This window comes from Danio rerio, chromosome 8, assembly GCF_049306965.1.
Source record: "Danio rerio strain Tuebingen ecotype United States chromosome 8, GRCz12tu, whole genome shotgun sequence".
NCBI lineage: Eukaryota > Metazoa > Chordata > Actinopteri > Cypriniformes > Danionidae > Danio > Danio rerio.
The window spans coordinates 1,205,001-1,229,386 of NC_133183.1; the positions used below are offsets into that span (position 1 = coordinate 1,205,001).

Sequence of the window (24,386 nt, forward strand, 5' to 3'; positions counted from 1 at the left end):
TGTATTGACAGACAGACATTTAGATATACAGACAGACATATTGATAGATAGACAGACTGACAGATAGACAGACATTTTAAGAAGCAGACAGATATATTTACAGACAGACAGACAGACAGACATGTATATATACAGCCAGACATATTGATAGATAGACAGACAGAAAAACAGACAGACGTATTGACAGACGAAGACAGACAGAAGGACAGACAGGCAGACAGACAGACAGACAGACAGACAGACGTATTGACAGACAGACAGATATATTGATATCAAACAGGCAGACAGACAGACAGACAGACAGACGTATTGACAGACAGACAGATATATTGATATCAAACAGGCAGACAGACAGACAGACAGACAGACAGACAGACAGACAGACAAACGTATTGACAGACAGAGAGTCAGACAGACAGATAAATATATTGATATCAAACAGGCAGACAGACAGACAGACAGACAGACAGACGTATTGACAGACAGACAGATATATTGATATCAAACAGGCAGACAGACAGACAGACAGACAGACGTATTGACAGACAGACAGATATATTGATATCAAACAGGCAGACAGACAGACAGACAGACAGACAGACAAACGTATTGACAGACAGAGAGTCAGACAGACAGATAAATATATTGATATCAAACAGGCAGACAGACAGACAGACAGACAGACAGACAGACAGAGGAATTGACAGACAGACAGACAGACAGACAGACAGACAGAGGAATTGACAGACAGACAGACAGACAGACAGACAGACAGAGGAATTGACAGACAGACAGACAGACGTATTGACAGACAGACAGACACATATATTGACAGACAGACAATATATTGGCGGACAAACAGGCATATTGACAGACAGACAGACAGACAGACAGACATTTAGATAAACAGACAGATATATTAATAGACAGACAGGCAGACATATTAATGGGCAGACATATGTATTGACATAAAGACAGAAAGACAGACAGATATAATGATAGACAAACAGACAGAGAGACAGACAGGCAGAGAGACAGACAGACAGACATTTAGATATACAGACAGACATATTGATAGATAGACAGACAGATAGACACATTTTAACAGGCAGACAGATGTATTGATAGGCAGACAGACAGACAGACAGACAGACGTATTGACAGACAGAAAGACAGACAGACTGGCAGGCAGACAGACAGACAGACAGACAGACGTATTGACATACAGACAGGCGTATTGACAGACAGACAGACAATTAGACAGATATATTGATATCAAACAGGTAGACAGATAGACAGATAAACAGACATTTAGATATACAGACAGATATATTGATAGAAAGACTGACAGACAGACAGACATATTAACAGGCAGACAGACAGACAGACAGACATTTAGATATACAGACAGACACTGATAGACAGACAGACAGACAGACGTATTGACAGACAGACAGACAGACAGACAGATATATTGATATCAAACAGGCAGACAGACAGATAAACATACATATTGACAGACAGACAGGCGTATTGACAGACAGACAGACAGACAGACAGACAGACAGACAGACAGACAGACAGACATATTAACGGGCAGACATATGTATTGATATAAAGACAGAAAGACAGACAGATATATTGATAGAAAAACAGACAGACAGACAGACAGACAGACAGACAGACAGACAGAGAGATATATTGATAGACAGATAGACATATTGGCAGATAGACATATTGACAGACAGACAGACAGACATATTGATATCAAACACAATACAACACAAGACAAACACAAAGACAGAAAAACAGACAAATATATTGACAGACATATACTGTCAGACAGACAGACAGACAGACATAGAGATGTACAGACAGACAGACAGATATATTGATAGACAGACAGGCAGTAAAGGTAACAATGTTGTGAGGGGGAAACAGTAACAGTGTTCATTTGTAACAGCGTTACTCCATCACTGTACAGAGGTGAACTGCTGTCAGGAGCTGAAGCTGCAGCTTTCATGCCAGTGCTGGTGATATTTGGTGTCCGTGTGAACAATCTATGTGCATATCTGTCTATCTGCAGGCCGCGGCTCTGATCAGAAGGAAAGTTAATCCCGGAGCGTAGAGTTTCAGCGTGGATAAGGTGACTAGAGTGACCTCATCCTGAGAGATGTGGTGTGAGTAATCAAACACCAGCAACACAAACTGATTACAGCAAACACACTGATTATATTCTACTGTCAGAAATGCTGCATCACACACACACATGATGTGCACTCAACAAAATCAGTTTGGTGTTTGTTCAAACTACTTTATTTGATTTAAAATGAGCTGAAACAACACACTTAATGAGTTTTTGGGGGCGACAACTTCAGTGTTTTATTTTCAATCTACTTAAATTTGCAAAAACTAATAAGTGAATGTAATTCTTTGATGTTGTCCAAACACAAATCAATTGTGTGGAAGCCAGCGTTTTTTAAAGTGTGTACTGGGACGACAAATGTGTAAGTGCAATCAAAATATAGATTTAAAAAAGCCCCTGTGATGGGTTTCTGAGAATGATCTTCATGTGGTGCGTAACACAGCTCTAAATGACTGAACACATCCAGCTGAGGGTTAAATCTGAGAGTGCAGCATGTTTAAAACTATTGATTCTTTAGCGAAATAGTCGGCTCAGAGTCGAATAATGGGATAGAGTTGGGTTCGGATCTTTTGTTTGATCACATCGACGTCGATATGATACATCTCCAAATATATAGTTCCAGATCCGGTAAAATGTGCACGTGCTTTGCCTTCAGACACTAGCGGAGGCGTGGAGGATCACGAGACTGATCATGACTGAAGATGACGATCACTGACAGATAGAATAAAGGGTTAACATAAATTTTCACAACAACACCACAGTATAGCCAGCCTAGTGCTGTGTTTGTTCCTGTCGTTTTTCAGATTTTGGATAAAATAACCAACGCTGCAGCGCGGGATTCGTCGGTTGTTTGCTATTGAAGGAGCAGCAGAGACTATAGGACTTTGTCAGTAACTTTTACAGTTAATATGGACCAGTTTCTTCTTCCTCCGGATCAGAACATGTAACTGTCATTAAAATTGTTGCCTCGTTTTGTGTAGTTTGTAAAATATGTGCTTAATTGTGTGTAATAAGTTGTAACCGCCCCGCACAGCTTGTAATCACGTATCGATTATAGATTAGTGCTTGTATCTCTCAGGTTAAATCTGTATGGGGTTGTTCACAAATTGCGTCCAAAACCACGTTAAAAACATGACGCGTGCTTCTTCCTTTACCGATTCAAATGCGTTTCTGAACTCGTGATCCAGTGCTGTTTGCCTTTGCTATGGCTACCATCAGCTGTTCCTCACATGTTTAACCTCACCAGTTCTACACAACCCAACCTGCTCTGAGCTGGAATTGAACCAGCGATCTTCCGCATGGGAGTCGGTTGCTCTAACAAGGAGGCTAAAGACCATGGCCTCTAAAGTCTGTCACTAGAGCACCTTTCTTTTGGACTTCTTTACACTCACCCACCCAAACCTCACTCCTATTCGGGTCAGGGCACCAATGTAACCCCATCGGTTCTACACAACCCAGCCCACTCCAAGCTGGTATCGAACCGGCGACCTTTCGCATGGGAGTCGGTTGCTCTACCAAGGAGGCTAAAGACCATGGCCTCCAGAGTCTGTCGCTAGAGCACCTTTCTTTTGGACTTCTTTACACTCACCCACCCAAACCTCACTCCTATTCAAGTCAGGGCACCAATGTAACCCCATCGGTTCTACACAACCCAGCCCGCTCCAAGCTGGTATCGAACCGGCGACTTTCCGCATGGGAGTCAGTTGCTCTACCAAGGAGGCTAAAGACCATGGCCTCCAGAGTGTGTCGCTAGAGCACCTTTAGAGGTCAGAGGAATGAGGTTTACCTGCACAGCACCAAATAGCTGGCCTCCTTTACACACGCGGTCAACTTTTAAAAGACTTTTGCCACTGTGTGGATTAATACTGAATGTGTGTCGCTGTTATTACTCATGGTTAGGTTTAAGAGTGCAGTATATGCTGGTCTTTAACTGCATTGCTTTATTGCATTCCTGCATTGGGCTCTCACATACTTTCTCCTACTTCATACTGTAGCCATGGTGGGCGTTTCTCTCTCTCGTGCTAAACGCAATCGACCAATCACAACAGACTGGGTCATCAGTCCAATCAGCGCAGATTAGCTTCGCGCTAAGCAGGGGTTTGGGAACAAATGAACCGCTAAACGAATCATATGGGAGATGCTGGGATAATCAGGTAAAAATAAATGCAGATTATAAGACAATGAAAGTGTTTTGACCTTGCACACAGATCAGCCTGTTGTTGGAGACCCCTAAAACTAAAATATGACCTTTTTAATGCCAAATAGGGGCTAAACGTATAGAGTTTTGTGTGTGTGTGTGTGTGTGTGTGTGTTGCTGAACTGGAGATTTTGGACTCAAACTGTATGTAAATGTAAATTTCCCTCAAAACACTCATTATCTTCAGACATCATGCTTTTAAAAAGTATATTGATGTTACTGTGTTTACTTCAAAATAAGAAATAGAGTGTGAGTTTGTACCTTGTCCACAAACCATCCGGCTGAAGAGCCTCTATTATTGTGTCCGATGGTGATTTTTCTGATTTTGCCCAGGTTTGGAGCCTCCATGGTGAACTTGTCTTCTGTTCCTCGCTCAAAGTTGTTTTTATCATTGTCTAGTCGTCTCTCTCCTGAGAAACAGAAGATCACAGAATAGATAAACACGATAGTCATGCAGATCAAAGATACAATGATGGAGATTAGTCATTAGTCAAGTGTTTATAGTCCTCCACATGTGCACGCTGTAAAAAATATATGTTAATGAACAGTTCAGCCGCTTCGAATGTTATCACTCGATTGAATGGGCATTATCAGCTGATAGATGAGTGACAGTATAGGTATTTTGTGCCTACTAGTAGGCTCAGAAGGCTGTTATCATCCATCCACATGGTTAATCAGCTACTGATTAGATATGGCTGGGGCCGGAAATTAGAAGGAATTATTTACATAATTTCATAAATTATTTGTATTTTATTAACATTTACCCTTACCAAAACCTTAAACCCAAACCCTGTCACAGTACTGTAAAAACAGATCTAGATCTGGAGTCTTCTGTATTAGTATAGCTGATTAACGATGTGGATGGATGACAACAGCCTTCTGAGCCTACTAGTAGGCACAGAAGGCCCCTACTGGCCCTAATCTATCAGCTGATAACCACCGATAACTCCCATTCAATCGAGTGATAGCATTCAAAGCGGGTGGACGGTTTCTGTGTTTTTTTGTTTATTTGCAGTGGTGAGTTGCATTATGGGATGTTGATCGCTGCTCTTTCTACTTCTGATATTGAAAATTCAACTCTACAGACAATAAAGCACAGTTAATTGTTTGGCGGAACTTAAAAAAATACAAAATTAGACATATAAAAAGTTTTAATGTAATTTTAATAACATGTTTGACCTCAAATGAGTACAAATGAGTTTTCAAGAGTTCACACTCAGATAATGATTGATAATAAGGCAAGTTTTGAGAGCCCTGAGTTAGAGATCTGCGCAGGACTGAATTTTTAGTCCCGCTCCCACCAGGTTTTATGCCGCACCGACCGCTCCTGCTGTATATTCAGTCTTTGTTGACATTTGTTGCAAATAAATAAAAACAAATTTAAATAAAATAAAAGGCCAAAAAAATATAAACAAATAAAAATGTAAATATGAATATATAAAATAAAAAGCTAAAATAAATAGATATAAAATATCAATAAATGTAAATAAATTAAAATAAAAAATCTAAATATGAATAAAATAAAAAGCTAAAATAAATAGATATAAATATAAATATAAATAAAAATATAAATAAGAATATATAAAATAAAAAGCTTAAATAAATAGATATGAATATAAATAAATGTAAATACATAAAATATAAATAAGAATATATAAAATAAAAAGCTAAAATAAATAGATATAAAGATAAATAAATTAATAAATGTAAATAAATGAAAATCTAAATATAAATAAATAAAATAAAAATCTAAAAAAAAATATATATATATATATATATAAATGTAACTGTAAACAATAAAAAAACAAATACAGAAAAATTAAAATCTAAATAAAATAAAAATCTAAAATGAATAAATAAATAAAAATCTAAATGTGAATAAATAAAATAATAACTAAAACACATACATTTAAGTAAATGTCGATGTAATTAAATAAGTAAATAAAGAAAGAAACAATAAAAAGCTAAAATGAATATTTGATTAAATAAATAAATCACCTTTAAAATTGAACAAATTAAGTTCTAAGTAATGTACATTGGTCATCAAAAATATTAACAGTGGGAGTGAGCATAAAATAACTGCAGTCATGTTTTATTAATAATTTTATTATTATTTATGTATTTATTTTAGTGCTGGGCCAAAATGTATTAATTGCATCCAAAATAAAAGTTTGTTTTGACATAATATATGTGTGGGCATTATGATACCAACACTCATAAAAACACAAATATAAAACAAACTTTTTTTTGGCTCAGATATTTGAATTTAAATATAATTTGTATATTAATTAAATTAAATTTGTATATTAATTATTATTTATATATAATAATATAGTAATTCCCTGAGGAGAAGTTTTCTTTAAAGGACACATCATTTAGATTGTTCGTCTCCACTGTAGTTTTACCTGTATCACCAAATTCTCCGAATATATTGAGGAAGACATCTGCATCAGTCCCGCTGCCTTTCACATCAGCCGTGAACACACTCACTACATATTTATTATCTGAGAAAACACAAAATTAAGAAGAAATTGTGTTATTTCAGCAGAATCCACAACTCTACACTTCTAGACTTTTAGTCTTGTTTATACTCAAAATGTATCACAATTCTTAAATCAAGAAGCTTTTTCTGGGCAAGCAAAAGATGTTGTCTTGTTTTCAAAAAGAAAGTTTTACTTAATACTGTACAAGCAAAATAATCTGACAATGAGGCAAGAAAAATAATATTATGTTAAAACAAAAAACAAGACTATTTTACTGACCCCACTGGCAAACTATTTGGCTTGTTTTAAGAAAATTTGGACTTTTCTGAGTTCCATGCAATCATTGGGACAACATAAAGGAATTTATAATATGCACTCCCTGACAAAAGTCTTGTTTCCTATTCAAGTTTTATGAACAGCAGATACTAACTTGACTTCTAGTCGATGATTTGCTATCAGAAGTGTCTCTATGAAAGGCAAAGGCCTTTAGATTTAGCTTATTTGAGCTCAATAAAATCTGATCATGTCTTGATTATTAATGATTTCATTAGGACAGTAAGGTCTGACTCTGCTCTGGTCACTGAACAGAAATAATGTCCAGTATAGAATATAAAGTCCTGCTGCAGTGGAGACAGAATGAATATTGTGTCTGACTCCATCATGAGCTTGGAGGACTGCATCCATACATCTCTGCACTGACTCAAATCACTGATTAATAAAGTCATCTGGAATGAAGAAGAAAGCCCTGCAGGATCCCAGAGCTCATCAAGAGTCTTTGTGTTCATCATTAGCTCAATAATGTTGATATCTGGTGACTGGGCTGGCCAATCCTGGAGCAGCTTGACCTTCTCTGCTTTCAGGAGCTTTGATGTGGAGGCTGAAGTATGAGAAGGAGCACTATCCTGCTGGAGAATTGTCCCTCTCCTGCTGGTTTGTAATGTAATGGGCAGCACAGATGTCTTGATACCTCAGGCTGTTGATGTTGATCATCCACTCTGCAGATCTCTTCATACTGAATGAACCCCAAACCATGATTTCTCCTTCACCAAACTTGACTGATTTCTGAGAGAATCTTGGTCCATGTGGGTTCCAGTAGGTCTTCTGCTGTATTGGTGATGATTGGGATGCAGATCAGCAGATGATCCAGCAGAGAAATCCACCTTCTGACACTTTTACACATTTGATCAACTAGAAATCCAGTTATTATATGCTGCTACAACTGAGATCAACAACAAGACTTTTGTCAGGCAGTGTATGTGCATATATATAATATATATATCTATAGTCTATTGTAATATTATATTATATTGCATAAGAAAGATCAAGATCTCATGATACAACTCAAAAGCAAAAATAAACAAGGAAAAATAAAAACAAGAAATAAAAATAAAATATGGATAAATATGGAATAAAAATGAAAAATATGGAAAACTGATCATTTTCGACAATTTTTTGAATGTGTGCGTGTGTGTGTGTGTGTGTGTGTGTGTGTTTGGATAAAGTCTGACATTTGGGCATGTCCATGGGGTCCAGACTGCCCAGCAGGTCTCGCACATACAGCCCGTCTCCTTCATCTCTGCTCAGCCAGTTATTACAGGCGAAATAAAAGCGTAGATGAGGCCTGTTCATGTCCGTCACCACGACCCGGTCCAGAAACCAGCTGGCGTTCAGACCCGTGTTATCATGCTCAATCCTGAACACACAAAAACAACACTCATCAGCACTTTACACTGTCAAAAATAGCCAATTTGTCAGAGATACAACTATTAGAAATCTGGAATCTGAGGATTCAAAAAAATCTACATTTAAATAAACGTAAATAAATAAATACATCTAAATATGAATTAAAAGGCAGATAGTTTACCCCTTTTTATGATTTAATATTAATATTCTGGCTGTTCTGAGTGTGCCAGTTTAAGTTCAGTTCAACTCAGAGTTCAGATGTTTTTATTATAATGTGTTCAAAAGTGTGATGTTGGGGGTATGTACACAGCTCGCTGTTTTAGGGGCGTGTTGCTTCACAGTTTCCGCTTCCCGCCCATGGTAACAAGGGGGCGAGGCCAAGAGCTTCCCCACTCTGTGTTTGCAACAGACAGGCTGACAGACAGAGAGAGAGAAGCTAAGCTAAGCTAGGATCAGCATTCAGCCGTACATGTATGACACGGACACAGACCAAGCAGAGAGTACACAATCATGTGTCTTTGTTTGTATAGTCTCAGTGTACAAGTGCCGAGCTTGTACACCGAGACTAATAACCACACACACTGAATTAACTTTGATTGAGGCACCGAATGTGCCGCGACACAGCACAACGGACACTCTGTGGCGCCGCAGAAACATGAAGTGTCCTGAATAGTTGCGCCACACAGCACCATGCATTCCAGATCTCCAAACACAGGCCTCCACCAGGGCATACACAACGGCACCGCGGCCGCCGAGCCGGCAACCCGAAGCTCCGCCGCATGCACCCCGACAAAAACCCACGCCCAAAACTCCGAAATGCACGGCGCCACGCAATAGATACAAGCAATAATTCAGATTACAGCGAAAATGTGTAGAGGATTGATCTTGTGTTGAGCCCAATGAGCTTTTCATCTAAAAGTAGAGCAAGGGTGTTTCTTTAGTGACATCGCTTTGACTCATACGCTGAAAATGGCGGACGTGAAACAACAAACTGAGGATATGATCGTGACGCGAGCCTGTCAATCAATATTGGTGGGCGGGGGGATCGCGCTCCTACGTCAAGTTGCGGTCGGTCTGAAAACCGCTCCAATTGGTCCACCGTTTTTATGTTGTCAAATTGAATAAAAAGGACTGTGTGTGTTTATATCAGCCCAATATGACGGTCTATACACTATACTTACACATGTCTATTCAAACAGCTTGAAAAGTAGATTTTTCACCATAGATGCCCTTTAATAAAATAAAAAGCTAAAATACATAAATATACATTTAAATAAATAAATAACAAAGATAAATAAAACTCTAAACAAAATAAACAGCTAACATAAATAAATAAATAAATAAATAAATAAATAAATAAATAAATAAATAAATAAATAAATAAATCTAATAGTGAAACAGCAAACTAAAAAGCTAAAATAAATAAATATAAATAAATGTAAATAAATAAACAAATAAATAAAAATCGAAATAAAATAAAACAAATAAATAAATGAATAAATAAAAAGCTAAATATAAATAAATAAAATGCTAAAATAAATAAATATAAATGTAAATAAATAAATAAAAGTAAATAAAAGTAAAAATAAAATAAAATGCTAAAACAAATGTAAATGTAAATAAATAAATAAAAGTAAAAAATCTAAACAAAATAAAATGCTAAAATAAATGTAAATGTAAATAAATAAATTAAAGTAAATAAAAATCGAAATAAAATGCTAAACTAAATATAAATATATAAATATGTTAATATGAATAAAAACAAAAAGCAAAACTATTAATATAAAAATAAATAAATCACCTTTATAATTGAACAAATTAAGTTCTTAGTAATGTACATTGCTAATCAAACACATTGACAGTGCGAGTGAGCATAAAAATAACTGCAGTCATGTTTTATTAATATTTTTATTATTATTTATGTATTTATTTTAGTATTATTTTTAGCAAATATTAATTGAGATTAATTGCATCCAAAATAAAAGTTTGTTTTGACAATATGTGTGTGTGTGTGTGTGTGTGTGTGTGTGTGTGTGTGTGTGTGTGTGTGTGTGTGTGTGTGTGTGTCTTATGATACAAACACTCACATAAACATACATATAATACAAACTTTTTTACATAGATATTTTAATTTATATCTAATTTGTATCATAAACATTATATATATTTTTGATCTGAATATACATAAACATTTTATGTTTATTTATTAATTTATTTATTTCATTATTAATATTGTATGTATTATAATTTATCCATTCATTCATTTATTTATTCATTCAATCATTTATTTGTTTATTTATTATTTTAAAAAATGTATTGATTATCTATATCGTAAACCCTAAATGACAGTAAATCAGTGGTCATACCTGATTTTTTTCAGAGGGCCCACATTGTGTGTTTTTACCCGGAAGACATCAGTTTTGTTTTTCTCAAAGGAAGTTCGATTTCTGTAAGAAATACAAACAACAAACATCTTAATTCATGTAAATACAGAAAATGTGATGCACAAAACAAAGTCAAACCTTTTAAACCAGCACAAAATAACAGCTTCATTAACATAAAGTGCAAATATGAAGTGTTAAAATCTAAAATTTATAAACCTTTATTATCTATAAGCATAACAGTCTTTAATACAAACCCTTGGAGAAGAAATGCAATAAATGCAGATTAGTATTGCATCTCTACTCCTCAAATAAATGCACACTAATATTATAAAGCGACTTCAGAAAATGCATGATATCCAGCAGGGAATATATCACGTATTTGCTGACAGATCGTCTCATCAACACACATATCTGAATTGTGAATGATGTGTGTCTGGAAAGAGAATAATAATGCGCTGCTTGTGTGTTTGTTTACAGCACAATTCTATTCGTTTCCATTATTCACACCAGTCCATCGTCACGATGTACAGCACATGCAGATCCTAGCCTTTCATTATGAGGAGCAATACACCCAGATTTATTAGCATAATTCCTGTTTACACTCTAAATCAGTGGTGCCCAAACTTGGGCCAAAGTTGGCCCATGTAAACCTTCGATTTGGCCCACCATCCCATCTGTAAAAGAGAGGGAGGATGATGGAGACGGATGGATGTCTTATTGTAAGAAGCTGAGTGAAATTAAGTGTTGTAAAATAAATAAACCCAACAATGCAGAGTCTTCAGTGAGCAAGTCAAGTCAAAGGCAGAGTCTGTGTATGTATTCAGGATTGAACTATAACAGGATTGAGTTATGAATGTGATTATAATTTTACTGCATTATGCTATCATTTTAAAAAGTTACACTGCATTAGTTAATTTGATTTAAAGCTAGTTTTCTATTTATTTTGAAACATTATTAAACAAATTAAGAAATTACCCATGGCATCAATGATATTTAGTTTTTGGCCCTTCATACGAAAACGTTTGGGCACCTCTGCTCTAAATATTGCTCCTTGATGGAAGGTTCTAGGATAGGATGTGCACACAGCAGTGGTGATTAATCATGAATTCATTTCTACTTCCTTCATTCAGAGGAACAGACTCAAATACCTCTTATCTGTGCTGTGGATTCAGGAGAAGACAGAACTACAGGTTATTTCCAGCATTGGTAAACGATTCAAATCATTATAGAGAAATATACATATTTAAAAATGCAGGGTTCCACACAACTCATTAGTGTTGTCCAAACTCAAATCAATTGAGTTAAGCTGATTGAGCATAAAACAATGACGCTGTCCCCTTCAAAATCTCAAGACTTGTTATTGCAGCTGATTTTAATTAAGTAGCTTGAACAAGCTGCAATAAATGCTTTAGAGTGTAGAAATATAGAATCAGTCAAACTTTCATTGGAAAAATGAAATAGTATTTTTATTTTGCTTTATAATTTAGTTGTTTTCTACCTTAATTTATTCATTTAGGATATTCTGTCAAAATATGAAAATGAAAAACGTAAATATCATTTTTATTCTATTTTTGGTATCATAATTTTGTTGTTTTTGATTTTAAAACTATATTAATTTAGATATTCAGTCAAAGTATGAAATGGAGAAATGTAAATCATATATAGACAGATATATCTTTTTTCCAATAACATGAAAAATCCTTAGTTGATGAATAGCTAATGATTGATTGAGCACATGATATATTGATTGATCAGTTTAATAAATTATTGATTGACCAACTCAACACTTGATTAACTGACTGACTGCCTGACTGATTGTTTGATAAATTGATTGATTGACAGAATGATTAATTTGATCAATTTGTTTACAGAATCAGTCATTGACTAGCTGACTGACTGATTGATTGATTGATTGATTGATTGACTGACTGATTGATTGGATTGAAGGAATAATTGTCTTACTGAATGATTGATTGATTGGTTTACAGACTTATTCATTGACAAACTGAATGACTGATTACTCGATTGATTGATTGATTGATTGATTGATTGATTGATTGGTTGGTTGATTGATTGGATTGAAGGAATAATTATCTAACTGATTGATTGATTGATTGATTGATTGATTGATTGATTGATTGATTGATTGATTGATTGATTGATTGATTGATTGATTGATTGATTGGTTGATTGATTGATTGGATTGAAGGAATAATTATCTGACTGAATGATTGATTGATTGATTGGTTTACATAATTATTTATTGACAAACTGAATGACCGATTACTCGATTGATTGATTGATTGATTGATTGATTGATTGATTGATTGATTGATTGATTGATTGATCGATCAAAGGAATAGTTATTTGACTGACGGAATGATTGATTGATTGATTGATTGGTTTACAGAATTATTCATTGACTAACTGACTGACTGAATAATTGATTGATTGATTGATTTTATTGAAGAATGATTAATTGACAGACGGAATGATTAATTGATTGATTGGTTTACAGAATTATTTATTGACTTACTGACTTGCTAATTACTTGATTGATTGGTTTATTTATTTATTGATTGATTGATTGATTGATTGATTGATTGATTGATTGATTGATTGATTGATTGATTGATTGATTGATTGATTGATTGATTGATTGACAGAACAATTCAATAACTGACTGACTGACTGACTGACTGATAAAATTACTGATTTGACTGACAGAATGGTCAATTGACTTATTGAATGATTGACTGATAGATTGGTTGACAGAACGAATAATTGACTGACTGACTGACTGACTGATCTTTTTTTGCAGTTTCCTGTAAAATAATGCAGCACATTCTGAATAAAATGAAACAAATTATTGATCAGTGAAAAGTGCAGTGGAGTGAAGCCTCAGTGATGCTGAAAGTCTGACTTGCTGCTCAGGTGTAGTTTGGGAGTGATGCCGTAATCCCCGAACAGCGTCACGAACACATTAGCATCTGTTCCAGCTCCGTTTACATCTCCAGTGATGGTCACCACTTCATACACTGAGGAGAAACACACACACACACACACACACACACACACACACACACACACACACACACACACACACACACACACACACACACACACTGGATGTTAGATATATGTAGACATACAGCTGATATTTTTTTTATTAACTTTTTCAAATATTTACCAAGTGCAAGAAAAATGTAACTCTATTACACAGGTCTCAAACTTGATTCCTGGAGGGCCGCAGCTCTGCACAGTTTTGCTCCAACCCTAATCAAACACAGCTGATCAACTAATCAAGGTGATCAAGACTACTAGACATTATTAAGCAGCTGTGAGTTGGAGGTGGATGGAGCTGATCTATGCAGAGCTGCGGCCCTTCAGGAATTGGGTTTGAGACCATTGCTCTATTACTTACCACCTCTTTCCCCTAGCCCCTGTTTACACTAATATGTTTTTGTTTTAAAATGCATACGTTTTTGCTACGGTTACGCCAACCATCCACACTACGCCGGAGTTTTCAAGCTCTGAAAACGGAGCATTTTGGCAAGATGCTCCGTGTTAGTGTGGATGGGGAAAAACGGTGGAAGGATCTGAAAACAGAGTCGGGGCTGCAGACATTCACCTCTATGATTGGGGCTTTTCCTCAATATTAAGTAGCCTACACACACAGTTCAATCTTCATCCTCTCCTTGTACAGACTTCGCAAGTCAGTCAGTCAGTCAGTCAGTCAGTCAGTCAGTCAGTCTTTATTCATTTCCCGAAGGCAATTTGGTTGCAGCATACAAGCACGTCACACATAATACACAAAGTACATCATACAATACAAATTCTACCCTAAGTTTAAAAGCTTTACAGCTGAGGGGATGAATGAAAATTTAAAACGATTTGTTTTACTAATAGGAGTCCTGTATCGAATACCAGAAGGGAGAAGATAAAACTCGTGGTGCATAAACTGAAAAAACTGTTGCATGCAGAACTGTTGCAAACAATTTATTTGTGTTGAATTTAAACAAACAAATTAGGTTTAATAATGTTCAACTTAATTTGTTTGTTTAAATTTAACACAAATAAATTGTTTACAACCACTTAACATTAAAAAAAAAATTAGTAAATCCAAGGAATCACCTCTGAATAGTTTTTTTCAGTGTAGGATGGGACTCATCTGACAGAATACTCTGCGCTTTACTCAAAACTTGTCTCTGGTATAACTGAGCCATGGGCATCTGTTTTTTCCCTGTTATTTTTCCTCCTAGGTTCACAATTTTCTCCAAACAACTCTTATTTTTCACACTTAGAGAATTGAACCAACAAAGCAAAGAAACGGATAACAGTGACTGAACGTATGAACTGTAAAACATGCACACGAGTGATTTATCTATAACAAAAGATCTCAATTTCTGTAAACGATATATTCTTTGTTGCCCCTTTTTACACAACATATTAGTATTAGCAGAAAAGGACAATGTATTATCTAAAACAGTTCCCAGATACCTATACTGATCAACACTCTCAACATCCGCTCCATTAATACTAGTTTGCTTACGCTCAATCAGTCTCCTCTTACGATTAAAATCAATGGTCATCTCTTTTGTCTTAAGAACATTCACTTGTAAGAAAGCCTCCTGACACCAGCTGGCAAATTAATCAATTACAGGACCGTGCGTGGAGTCTTCCTCACTTAACAAACTAACAACTACATAAGTTTGATATGGAAAACAGACTCCCGAGGACACGTCGGGTAAATCTTAAATAGGAACAGTGTACTTTATAACCTCATTCACATCATGCTGGCTACAACATTTTACTTTCTAAACAACAAAATGAAAACATGATATAAGGAACTGCCTATTTTCAATTTGATATTAACTTAACAGACACTGAAAATGTTGTGTAGCTGCATATTTATATGAACATAATCTTTACTGTGTGCATAATTATACCAAAACGGAGCCGATAACATCACTGCCTCCTTTCATTCTCATTGGAAAATATGAAACTTACCCTCTCTTTCACTGAATATCAGTTTTAATAATCAATAATGGCCATAATAAAAGTATAACGTGCAATAATACATTATAGGAAATAAAGGCAAGCGATCAGTCAGATGTGCAGAATCAGTGTACGCGGCTATATTATTTCATATATTAGCTTAACTTATCTTTGCGCTCAGCCAAAACACATGAGAACAATTAATAGATTCAAAAGACCAAAGTCGGGGAATGTGTTGTTAGATTAAGACAAGGTGAATCAAATATCACGGTTAACAAATATAGTGAGATTGAATCCAGTGGCAGATCCTTGATCAACAGTCCAACGTGCACTGCTGTCATCTGGCTAGATATGCTCAAAGCACACTGCAGTGCATGCCAGAGTGTGTGTTTGTGTGTGTGTGTGTGTGTGTGTGGTCACGTGATGTTTACAGTGGTGAAATGTGGACCGAGAGCTGTTCAGGACGTGGATCGTTTTCATTCTAAAACTCGCTCTTTAAATCTACAACATATAGTGTAACTGGGGTCTCAGAGCTCATTCCTCTAGGGTTGTTGCAGACTCTAAAGCCTCTCTTTCGGACTCTGTCCTGTCTGTATGGTGGCAGGCTGCTTGACTCCACATACTTTTGTGCGCCTCTACCAACTGGATTCTTCCCCGGGGTCAGTTCAGTTCTCTTAGTGTGCATTTACACAGTCTGCAGTGAGTCTGGCCTAGTAGATACCGTTGAATTCAGAATTATTAGCCCCACACCCCAACCCTTCGAGTTTTTTTTTCTTTTTTAAACATTTACCAAATTATGTCTAACAGAGCAAGGAAATTATCACAGTATGTATAATATTTTTTCTTCTGGAGAAAGTCTAATTTGTTTTATTTTGGCTTGAATAAAAGCAGGTTTTAATTTTTTAATAAAAGCCATTTTAAGGTCAATATTATTAGCCCCTTTAAGCAATATTTATTTTTGATAGTCTACAGAGCAAGCCATCTTTATACAATAACTTGCCTAATTACCCTAACCTGCCTAGTTAACCTAGTGAAGCCTTTAAATGTCCTTTTAAGCGCAATACTACTGTCTTGAAGAATATCCAGTCTAATATTATGTGCTGTCATCATGGCAAAGAGAAAATAAATCAGTTATTAGAGATGAGTTATTAAAATTATTATGATTAGAAATGTGTTGGAGAAATCTTCTCTCCGTTAAAAAGAAAATAAGGAAAAAATAAACAAGTAGGCTAACAATTCAGGGAGGCTGATAATTCTGACTTCAACTGTATATCGTTTTTGTGGCAGATCAAAATCGGTGATGTGGTGCAGAACTGCAAGTGCAAGATGACACGTGGGTTTCTCATTATTATTCAAAGAGGAGTTTTCTTATCCTATGAGAAGAGCCGGCTTCTTAATTATTCATGACTGCACATGCTTTCCGAAGGCAAGGCAGACTTGCTAGTGCCAAGCTGTGAGACACAGACCCACGGCTCACAGTATTTAGCTGTTCATGAAGGGTCGTGTGTCTTTGTTTCCATGATCCACGGGGTTTGTTACAAGTTTTTCCCTGCGATGCTGTCAGGGCCGATTCAGCAAAGCTGTAAAGCACTTTTTGTCAGGAGAGCAGTACGAGAATTGGAGAATGGCGGACGCTGTCTTTTATCAGGAGTTCGTTCACATTTAGACACATGGCCGTGGTGCTGTGTTCGCCTAAATCCTCCAGATTAGCAGCAGGGCTAATGGTTAAAATAGACAGGGCAAGAGACCTGCTGCACTGAGTCTGCATTCAGACCCGGAGATTGAGGGAAAAGTCCTCATTTAGTGTTTATATGAACACCATTATCTTTATAACGATATAAATTGTGGTTATCTGTTTATGAAATTATGAATAACAAATGTAGCAGGGCATTAAACTACTGTTTACTTCTTTGCATTTTAACTTTGTAATCTATAAAATCATGCGTCTCCTTATGGTTTGTGTCTCATTTCGTGAGCCGACTGACAACAGTTGTTTATCCCCTGCTGGCCACGCCCACTCCTGCCCTTTGCTCGCTAAGCTCCGCCCATTATGATGCATCTTTTGAAAAAATTCTGAGGTAGACCTGAACCGAAAGTGACCCTTTAAGAAAGAACTTTTTTTCTTTCATTATTTCCAAACACTTTTTTTTTACTTGTCTAGAAAATGCTTCTTGTTTTAACAATTTTTACATATTTTGAATAGAAATAAGATGTAAGCTTTTGCATGTGATATGATGTTTTGTAGCTGTAGCATTACTGATGAGCACATACATACACTGTTCTCAGATCTGACAGAACGGCTGGACTTTAACCCTGCTCTGGAGACCTGAGCTGACCGCAGCGACTGCTAAACACTGTTGAGTCTCAATGACCAGCAGTGTTGGGTAATGCAGAATCAGTAATGTGAGTCACACACACACTAAACAAACACACACAAACTAATCAAGCAAACAAAAAGAAGGACAAACTTAACAATGTACACAAATTAAACAAACACACGCAGACACAAAAACTTAACAAACACACAGACACTCATACATTAAACTCACACACACTAAGCGAATACTAAACAAACATGCACACACAAACTAAACAAACAAACACACACATACAGACACACATACACATTAAACACACACAAGCAAACACTGCACAAACACATACATTTAAATAAAATAAAATATGAAATGCAGTAAAAAAAAACAAACAAAAAAATACAAACAAACTAAATTAAATTAAAAATGCAATAAAATAAATTTAATTAGTTAAATTTAATGCAATAAAAACAGTTAAAATACTATAAATAAAATATAACTAAATTAAATAAAAAATGCAACGTGAAATAAAATAAAATTAAATTAAATGCAATAAATTGAATTAATTTAATTAAATGCAAAAAACAGTTAAAATACAAAAAATCAAAAATAACTATATCAAATTAAAATAGCAATGTAAAAAAGTAAAATTTTATTAAATTAAATGCAATAAAATAAATTTAATTCATTAAATTAAATGCAATAAAATAATAGTTAAAAATGCAATAAATAAAAAAACTAAATTAAAATGAAAATGCAATGTAAAAAGTAAAATTTAATTAAATAAAATGCAATAAAATAAAAAATAATTAATTAATTAAATAAATGAAAAGCAATGAAATAAACTATTGGCAATAGATCAAATTTAAATAGAATTAAATGCAATAAAACAATAAAAAAATTTAATTAAAAATGAAATGCAATAAAATATACATGCAATAAAAAAAATGACTGACTGGCTGACTGACAGGTGTGTGACGCGTGAGGCCAGCAAACACGACGTATAGGGAATACATATATATATATATATATATATATATATTAGGGTTGGGCATCTAAGCTATAATGCCGATCCGATACGCATCTCGATACAAAGAATACGATCCGATATATTAGCGATACATTTGTGACATTGCGATGCAACACGATACGATTCAAAACCAATATCACGATACGATGCGATATTTCAGCACTAACTAATTAGATCAAGTTTATGAGATGATGTGAAAGAGGATGCTGTGCCATTGAATGAGTTTGATTATTTATTAACAAAGCAAAACCAAGACTTTTTTTTACAAACTGGCTTTTCTCTCAGAGCCAGAGTGTCAGTTTACAGTAGAGGGCCATTTTAGAACATATAGCACATATTATTTAAGTATTTTCAAGATAAACAGAATGTATAAGTGCAATATATATTTAAAAAATATGTATATATTTGCACTCTTTCAACATAAAGGTTTAGCATTGCACAACAAGAATTGTGATTTAACTTTAACTATGAAAACAAGTTTTACAAAGATATTTTGCCACTGATTATTCAAAACTTAAGGTTGTGAACTAGCAGTGTTATGCTGCGTTGAAACATCACTGTCACTGTAAACAACAGGCTAATAAAAATATAACAAACCAGCAATCTTCTTGCTGTGAGGTGGTCAAACTACCCACTGTGCCACGTGACACCCATTATTTTTATCATTATTATTATTAATATTATTATTATTATTATTAAATAAAAATTAACAGGAGGAGGTGTTTAAAACCTTCGTTCTCCGTGACACTAGGCTGAATATCTTTGCAGATGAACAATGCAATGGCATTCGTTATTGGCGTAGAGCGAGCAGAACTGTTGCGCACGGAAAAAAAAACTTGCAATGCTTTTCTCACCACTTTTGGAGCTGGTAGCTACAGTTGAAGCAGTGCGAAAGCCGGGGATGCAGAAACACTGGAAGATGCTTCCACAACAACACCGTAGCGCTGCTTCAAGTGAGATTTCAGATTAGTCGTACTGCCCGCGTATTTTACAGATGCGCGGCACATTTTGCAAATTGCATCTGTCCTGTCATGTCGTCCATCCTTAAATCCATAATGTTGCCATACTTTAGATTTAAAACTCAGTGGGGAATAAAATGTTTGTTTTGCTTCTCGCGCTTTCTGAGGGCGCTCCACTAGCTTCATCCGCACACCTGATACACTGAGTTGTAGTGTAAGTGTACACATCCGCAAATCCGTTGCTAAGGCTTACTTTATGTAGGTCGATTAAATAATGCGCCAAAAACAGGTTGACAACACTTGTTAATAAATAAAAAATACATTCTATATTAAAAATATAAGCTGTATCTCGGAAAAACCGATGCATCTCGCAAAAAACGATGCATCTCGATTTGCTTCCAAAATTTCATTCATCCTCTGCTGCTCAACCGATGCACTCACATCGTGCACGCGCATGACCGCGTATCGATACATATCGGTTAATCTTCCCATCCCTAATATATATATATTAAGTCCTGCTCTTCCCTCTGTGCTTTTAAATCTCATTTTAAAAATCCTCCTGTGTCTATGGCATTTGATTGTAATTTATTTTATTTTGAGTACATAGACAAGTATAGATTGTGTGTTGGTTGATTTTGTAAAGCACTTTGGTCAACAACTGTTGTTTTAAATGTTCTTTATAAACAAAGCAAACAAACAAAGAAATTCTCCTCAATCAGTTGTCTTCTCCATTAAATAAAATCTCAATTACAGAATATTTATACTGTAAACACAGATCTCCAGCACATGTAAATAAGCTTCTCAAATACTGCAAATCCCAGAATCCCCAGCTCATGTCGTGTGGTTTACCTTTCTTCTTGTGGTACTCGTCCTCATAGTTCTCCACCTTCTCGGGCTCGTAGTTCCTCAGCTCGTTCTCATAAATCTCCACATAATCCTCCGTCTTGCTCTTCTTCTTTTTCTTCTTCTTGTCTTTGCTCTTCTTGCCGTCGTCGTCACTGTCTGCGTTTCCCTTCTTGCTCTTCTTCTTCTTCTTCTTCCGCGAGTCTTCATCATCCTCCTCTGGCTCAGAGTCCTCCTTCTCCGCTTTCTTCTTCTTCTTGCCCTCGTCTTTGGATTTCTTGTCTTTGGAGCCCATGATGGAGAGTGTTCGGTCAGCAGGAGCGCAGGACTGCGGGTCTCATCTTCTTCTACCACTGGTTATTCTTCCACTGATGTTTCTTCTTCTTCTTCTGTTTGTTCTTCTTGTGAAATGTAAATTTTAACCTTCTTCTGTTTTTTTCTTCTTGTAAAATATAAATGTTAAATGTTATTCTTCTGCTTTTTTCTCTTTCTTCTTCTCCTTGTTTTTTTCTTCTCGTTCTTCTTGTAAAATGTGAACTTTAAATGCGTTGTTATTCTTCTCTTCTCTTTTTCTTCCTCTTCTCTTTCTTTTTCTTAAATGTTGTAATAAATTTCTTTCTTAAATGTTTTCTTAAATCGTGTTAAATGTTGTAATTCTTCTCTTTCTTCTCTTTCTTCTTCTTTTTTCTCTTCTCTTTCTTCTTTTCTTGTTCTTGTAAAATGTAAATGTAAAATGTTTTTCTCCTCTTCTTTTTTGTCTTCTCTTTCTCCTTTTTCTTCTCTTTCTTCTCCTTCCTCTCTGTTTCTTCTCTTATTCTCTTTCTTCGCCTTCTTCTCTTTCTTCTTCCGTTTCTTCTTTCTCCCTTTCTTCTTCTCTGTTTTTCTTTTTCTTCTCGTTCTTCTTGTAAACGTTAAATGTTGTTATTCTTCTCTGTCTTCTTTTTCTTTTCTTGTTCTTTTTCTCGCTCTACTTGTAAAATGTCAACGTTTTCTCTTCTCCTTTTTCCACTTCTCTTCTCCTTCCTCTTCTCTTTCTCTCTTTTTCTTTTTGTAAATCGTAAACGTTAAATGTTGATATTCTTCTCCTTTTTGTTCTAGTTCTTTTTCTTCTCGTTCTACTTGTAAATGTACACGTCTTCTCTTCTCCTTTTCCTTTTCTATTTCTTCTCCTTCCTCTTCTGTTTATTCTTCTTTCTCTTTCTTCTCTTCTTCTTCTCGTTCTACTTGTAAATTGTAAATGTAAATGTTAAATTTGTCTTTTCTTTTTCGTCTTCTCTTTTTCCTTTTTCTTCTCTTTCTACTTCTCTCTCTTTCTAACAACGTTAATTGTTATTCTTCTCTTTCTTCTCTTCTTTTCTTTGTTCTACTTGTAAAATGTAAACATTTCTTTTTCTTCTTCTCCTTCCTCTTCTCGTTCCTGTTGTAAAATGTAAACGTTAAATCTTCTTCTTCTTCTCTTTTTTCTGTTTTTCGTCTTGTTTCTTCCTCTTCTTATGCTGCTCCTCTCCTTATTCTTCCTCTCCTTCTTATAAAATGTAAATGTTATTCTTCTTCTGTTTCTTCTACCCTTCTTGTATTATCTGCTTCTGTTCTCTTTTGTTTCTTCTTTTAATGTTGATTTTGTTCGTCTTGTAAAATTTAAGATATTCTTCTTCTTTTTAATTTCTTTTCTATTCTTCTTCTGTAAATGTTCTTGCTCTTCTTCTTCACGTCATTAATCCCAGAGGGGAACTCATCTGTAATAAGCGTCACATGAAACACCATTGAAATAGATCATAAAGGTACGATTAAGATCTCCTGCTTGTTTTTCCGCTTCTCGTTCTTCTTCTTCTCTTTCTTGTAAAATGTAAATAGTTAAAAGTCCTTCAGCTCTTCTTCGTCTTCTTGTAAACTGTAAATGTTTTCCCCTTTTCTCCTCCTCCTCTTTCTCCTTGTAAAGTCAGATGTAAATGTCCTTCTGTTTTTCTTCTCTTTCTCCTTATTCTTTTTCTTGTAAACCGACATAAATGTTAAATGTCCTTCTGTACATCTTGCGAATGTTAAATGTTTTTCTTCTTCTCTTTCTCCTTGTAAAATGTAAAAGCCCTTCTGTTGTTGTTCTTCTTGTAAATGTATTCCTCCTCTTTCTCCTTATTCTTCGTCTTGTAAAATGTAAATATAAATGTAAATGTCCTTCTCTCTTGTAAATGTTTTTCTTCTTCTCTTTTTCCTTCTTGTAAAATGTAAAAGTCCTTCTGTTCTTCCTCTTCTTCTTGTAAATGTATGTCTTCCTTCTCGTCCTCGAGTTGTGGATGTGTGTGTGTGTGTGTGTGTGTGTCTGTGTCTGTGCGCTGACTCTTACCTTTCCTCCTGGACTTTGATTTCCGTCACGGTGTCGCTCTTGGGTTTCCTGAAGCCTGTCGTGTGTTTTTTCTCTACATCTTTAATTTATTTACTACGGTGTGCGGTGTACGCTGTGTGTGTGTGTGTGTGTGTGTCTGTAACTTTAACTGTTGACTGTAAAAGAGGACGAAGCCTGACCTGTGATGAGGAGAGGAGCTGCCAGAGGACTTCCCTCTCTCACACACACACACATGGACTCATACACACACCTAGATGCTCATGCTCAAGAGGTTCATATACTGACTGATATATATATATATATATATATATATATATATATATATATATATATATATATATATACACACATACATATATATAAATATATATATATATATATATATATATATATGTATATATATATATATATATATATATATATATATTTATATATATATATATATATATATATATATTAATAAATATACATATATACATATATATATATATATATATATATATATATATATATATATATATATATATATATATATATATGTATATATATATATATATATATGTATATATATATATATATATATATATATATATATATATATATATATATATATAAAATCATATATATATATATAAAATCATATATATATATATATATATATATATATATATATATATATATATATAATATAAATAAATATACATATATACATACATATATACATATATATACATATATATATATATATATATATATATAAATATGTTAGTGCTGTCAATCGATTTAAAAAAATGAACTAATTAATCACACTTTTTTAATTAATCGCAATTACTCACATTTAAAAGACTGAAACTTGTCATTTTTATTATTCAAATGTAAAATAAATGTAAACACACGAAAAAAAACTATTTAAATTCAAAATATAATTGTTTATTAGAATTTTTGTTTATTTTGTAACACAGATTTCTTCATGTAAACAACAAACCCACAATAAACCATCAAGATCC

The 24,386-nt window shown here is 34.7% G+C and overlaps 1 protein-coding gene across 1 annotated transcript in view; it reads right to left on the reverse strand.

Annotated features, from left to right (window-relative positions):
* Nucleotides 1–23,349, reverse strand: part of loxhd1b (lipoxygenase homology PLAT domains 1b) — an 88,505-nt gene extending 65,156 nt beyond the window's left edge. The window contains exons 1-6 of the mRNA XM_001920605.7: nt 21,045–23,349; nt 13,817–13,931; nt 10,876–10,956; nt 8,335–8,519; nt 6,749–6,847; nt 4,605–4,753 (exon numbers count right to left, since the gene is read on the reverse strand). Coding sequence (XP_001920640.4) covers nt 4,605–4,753; nt 6,749–6,847; nt 8,335–8,519; nt 10,876–10,956; nt 13,817–13,931; nt 21,045–21,333 — 918 coding nt within the window. The 5' untranslated portion in view covers nt 21,334–23,349. The remainder of the gene's footprint in view (nt 1–4,604; nt 4,754–6,748; nt 6,848–8,334; nt 8,520–10,875; nt 10,957–13,816; nt 13,932–21,044) is intronic.
* Nucleotides 23,350–24,386: the final 1,037 nt, after the last annotated feature.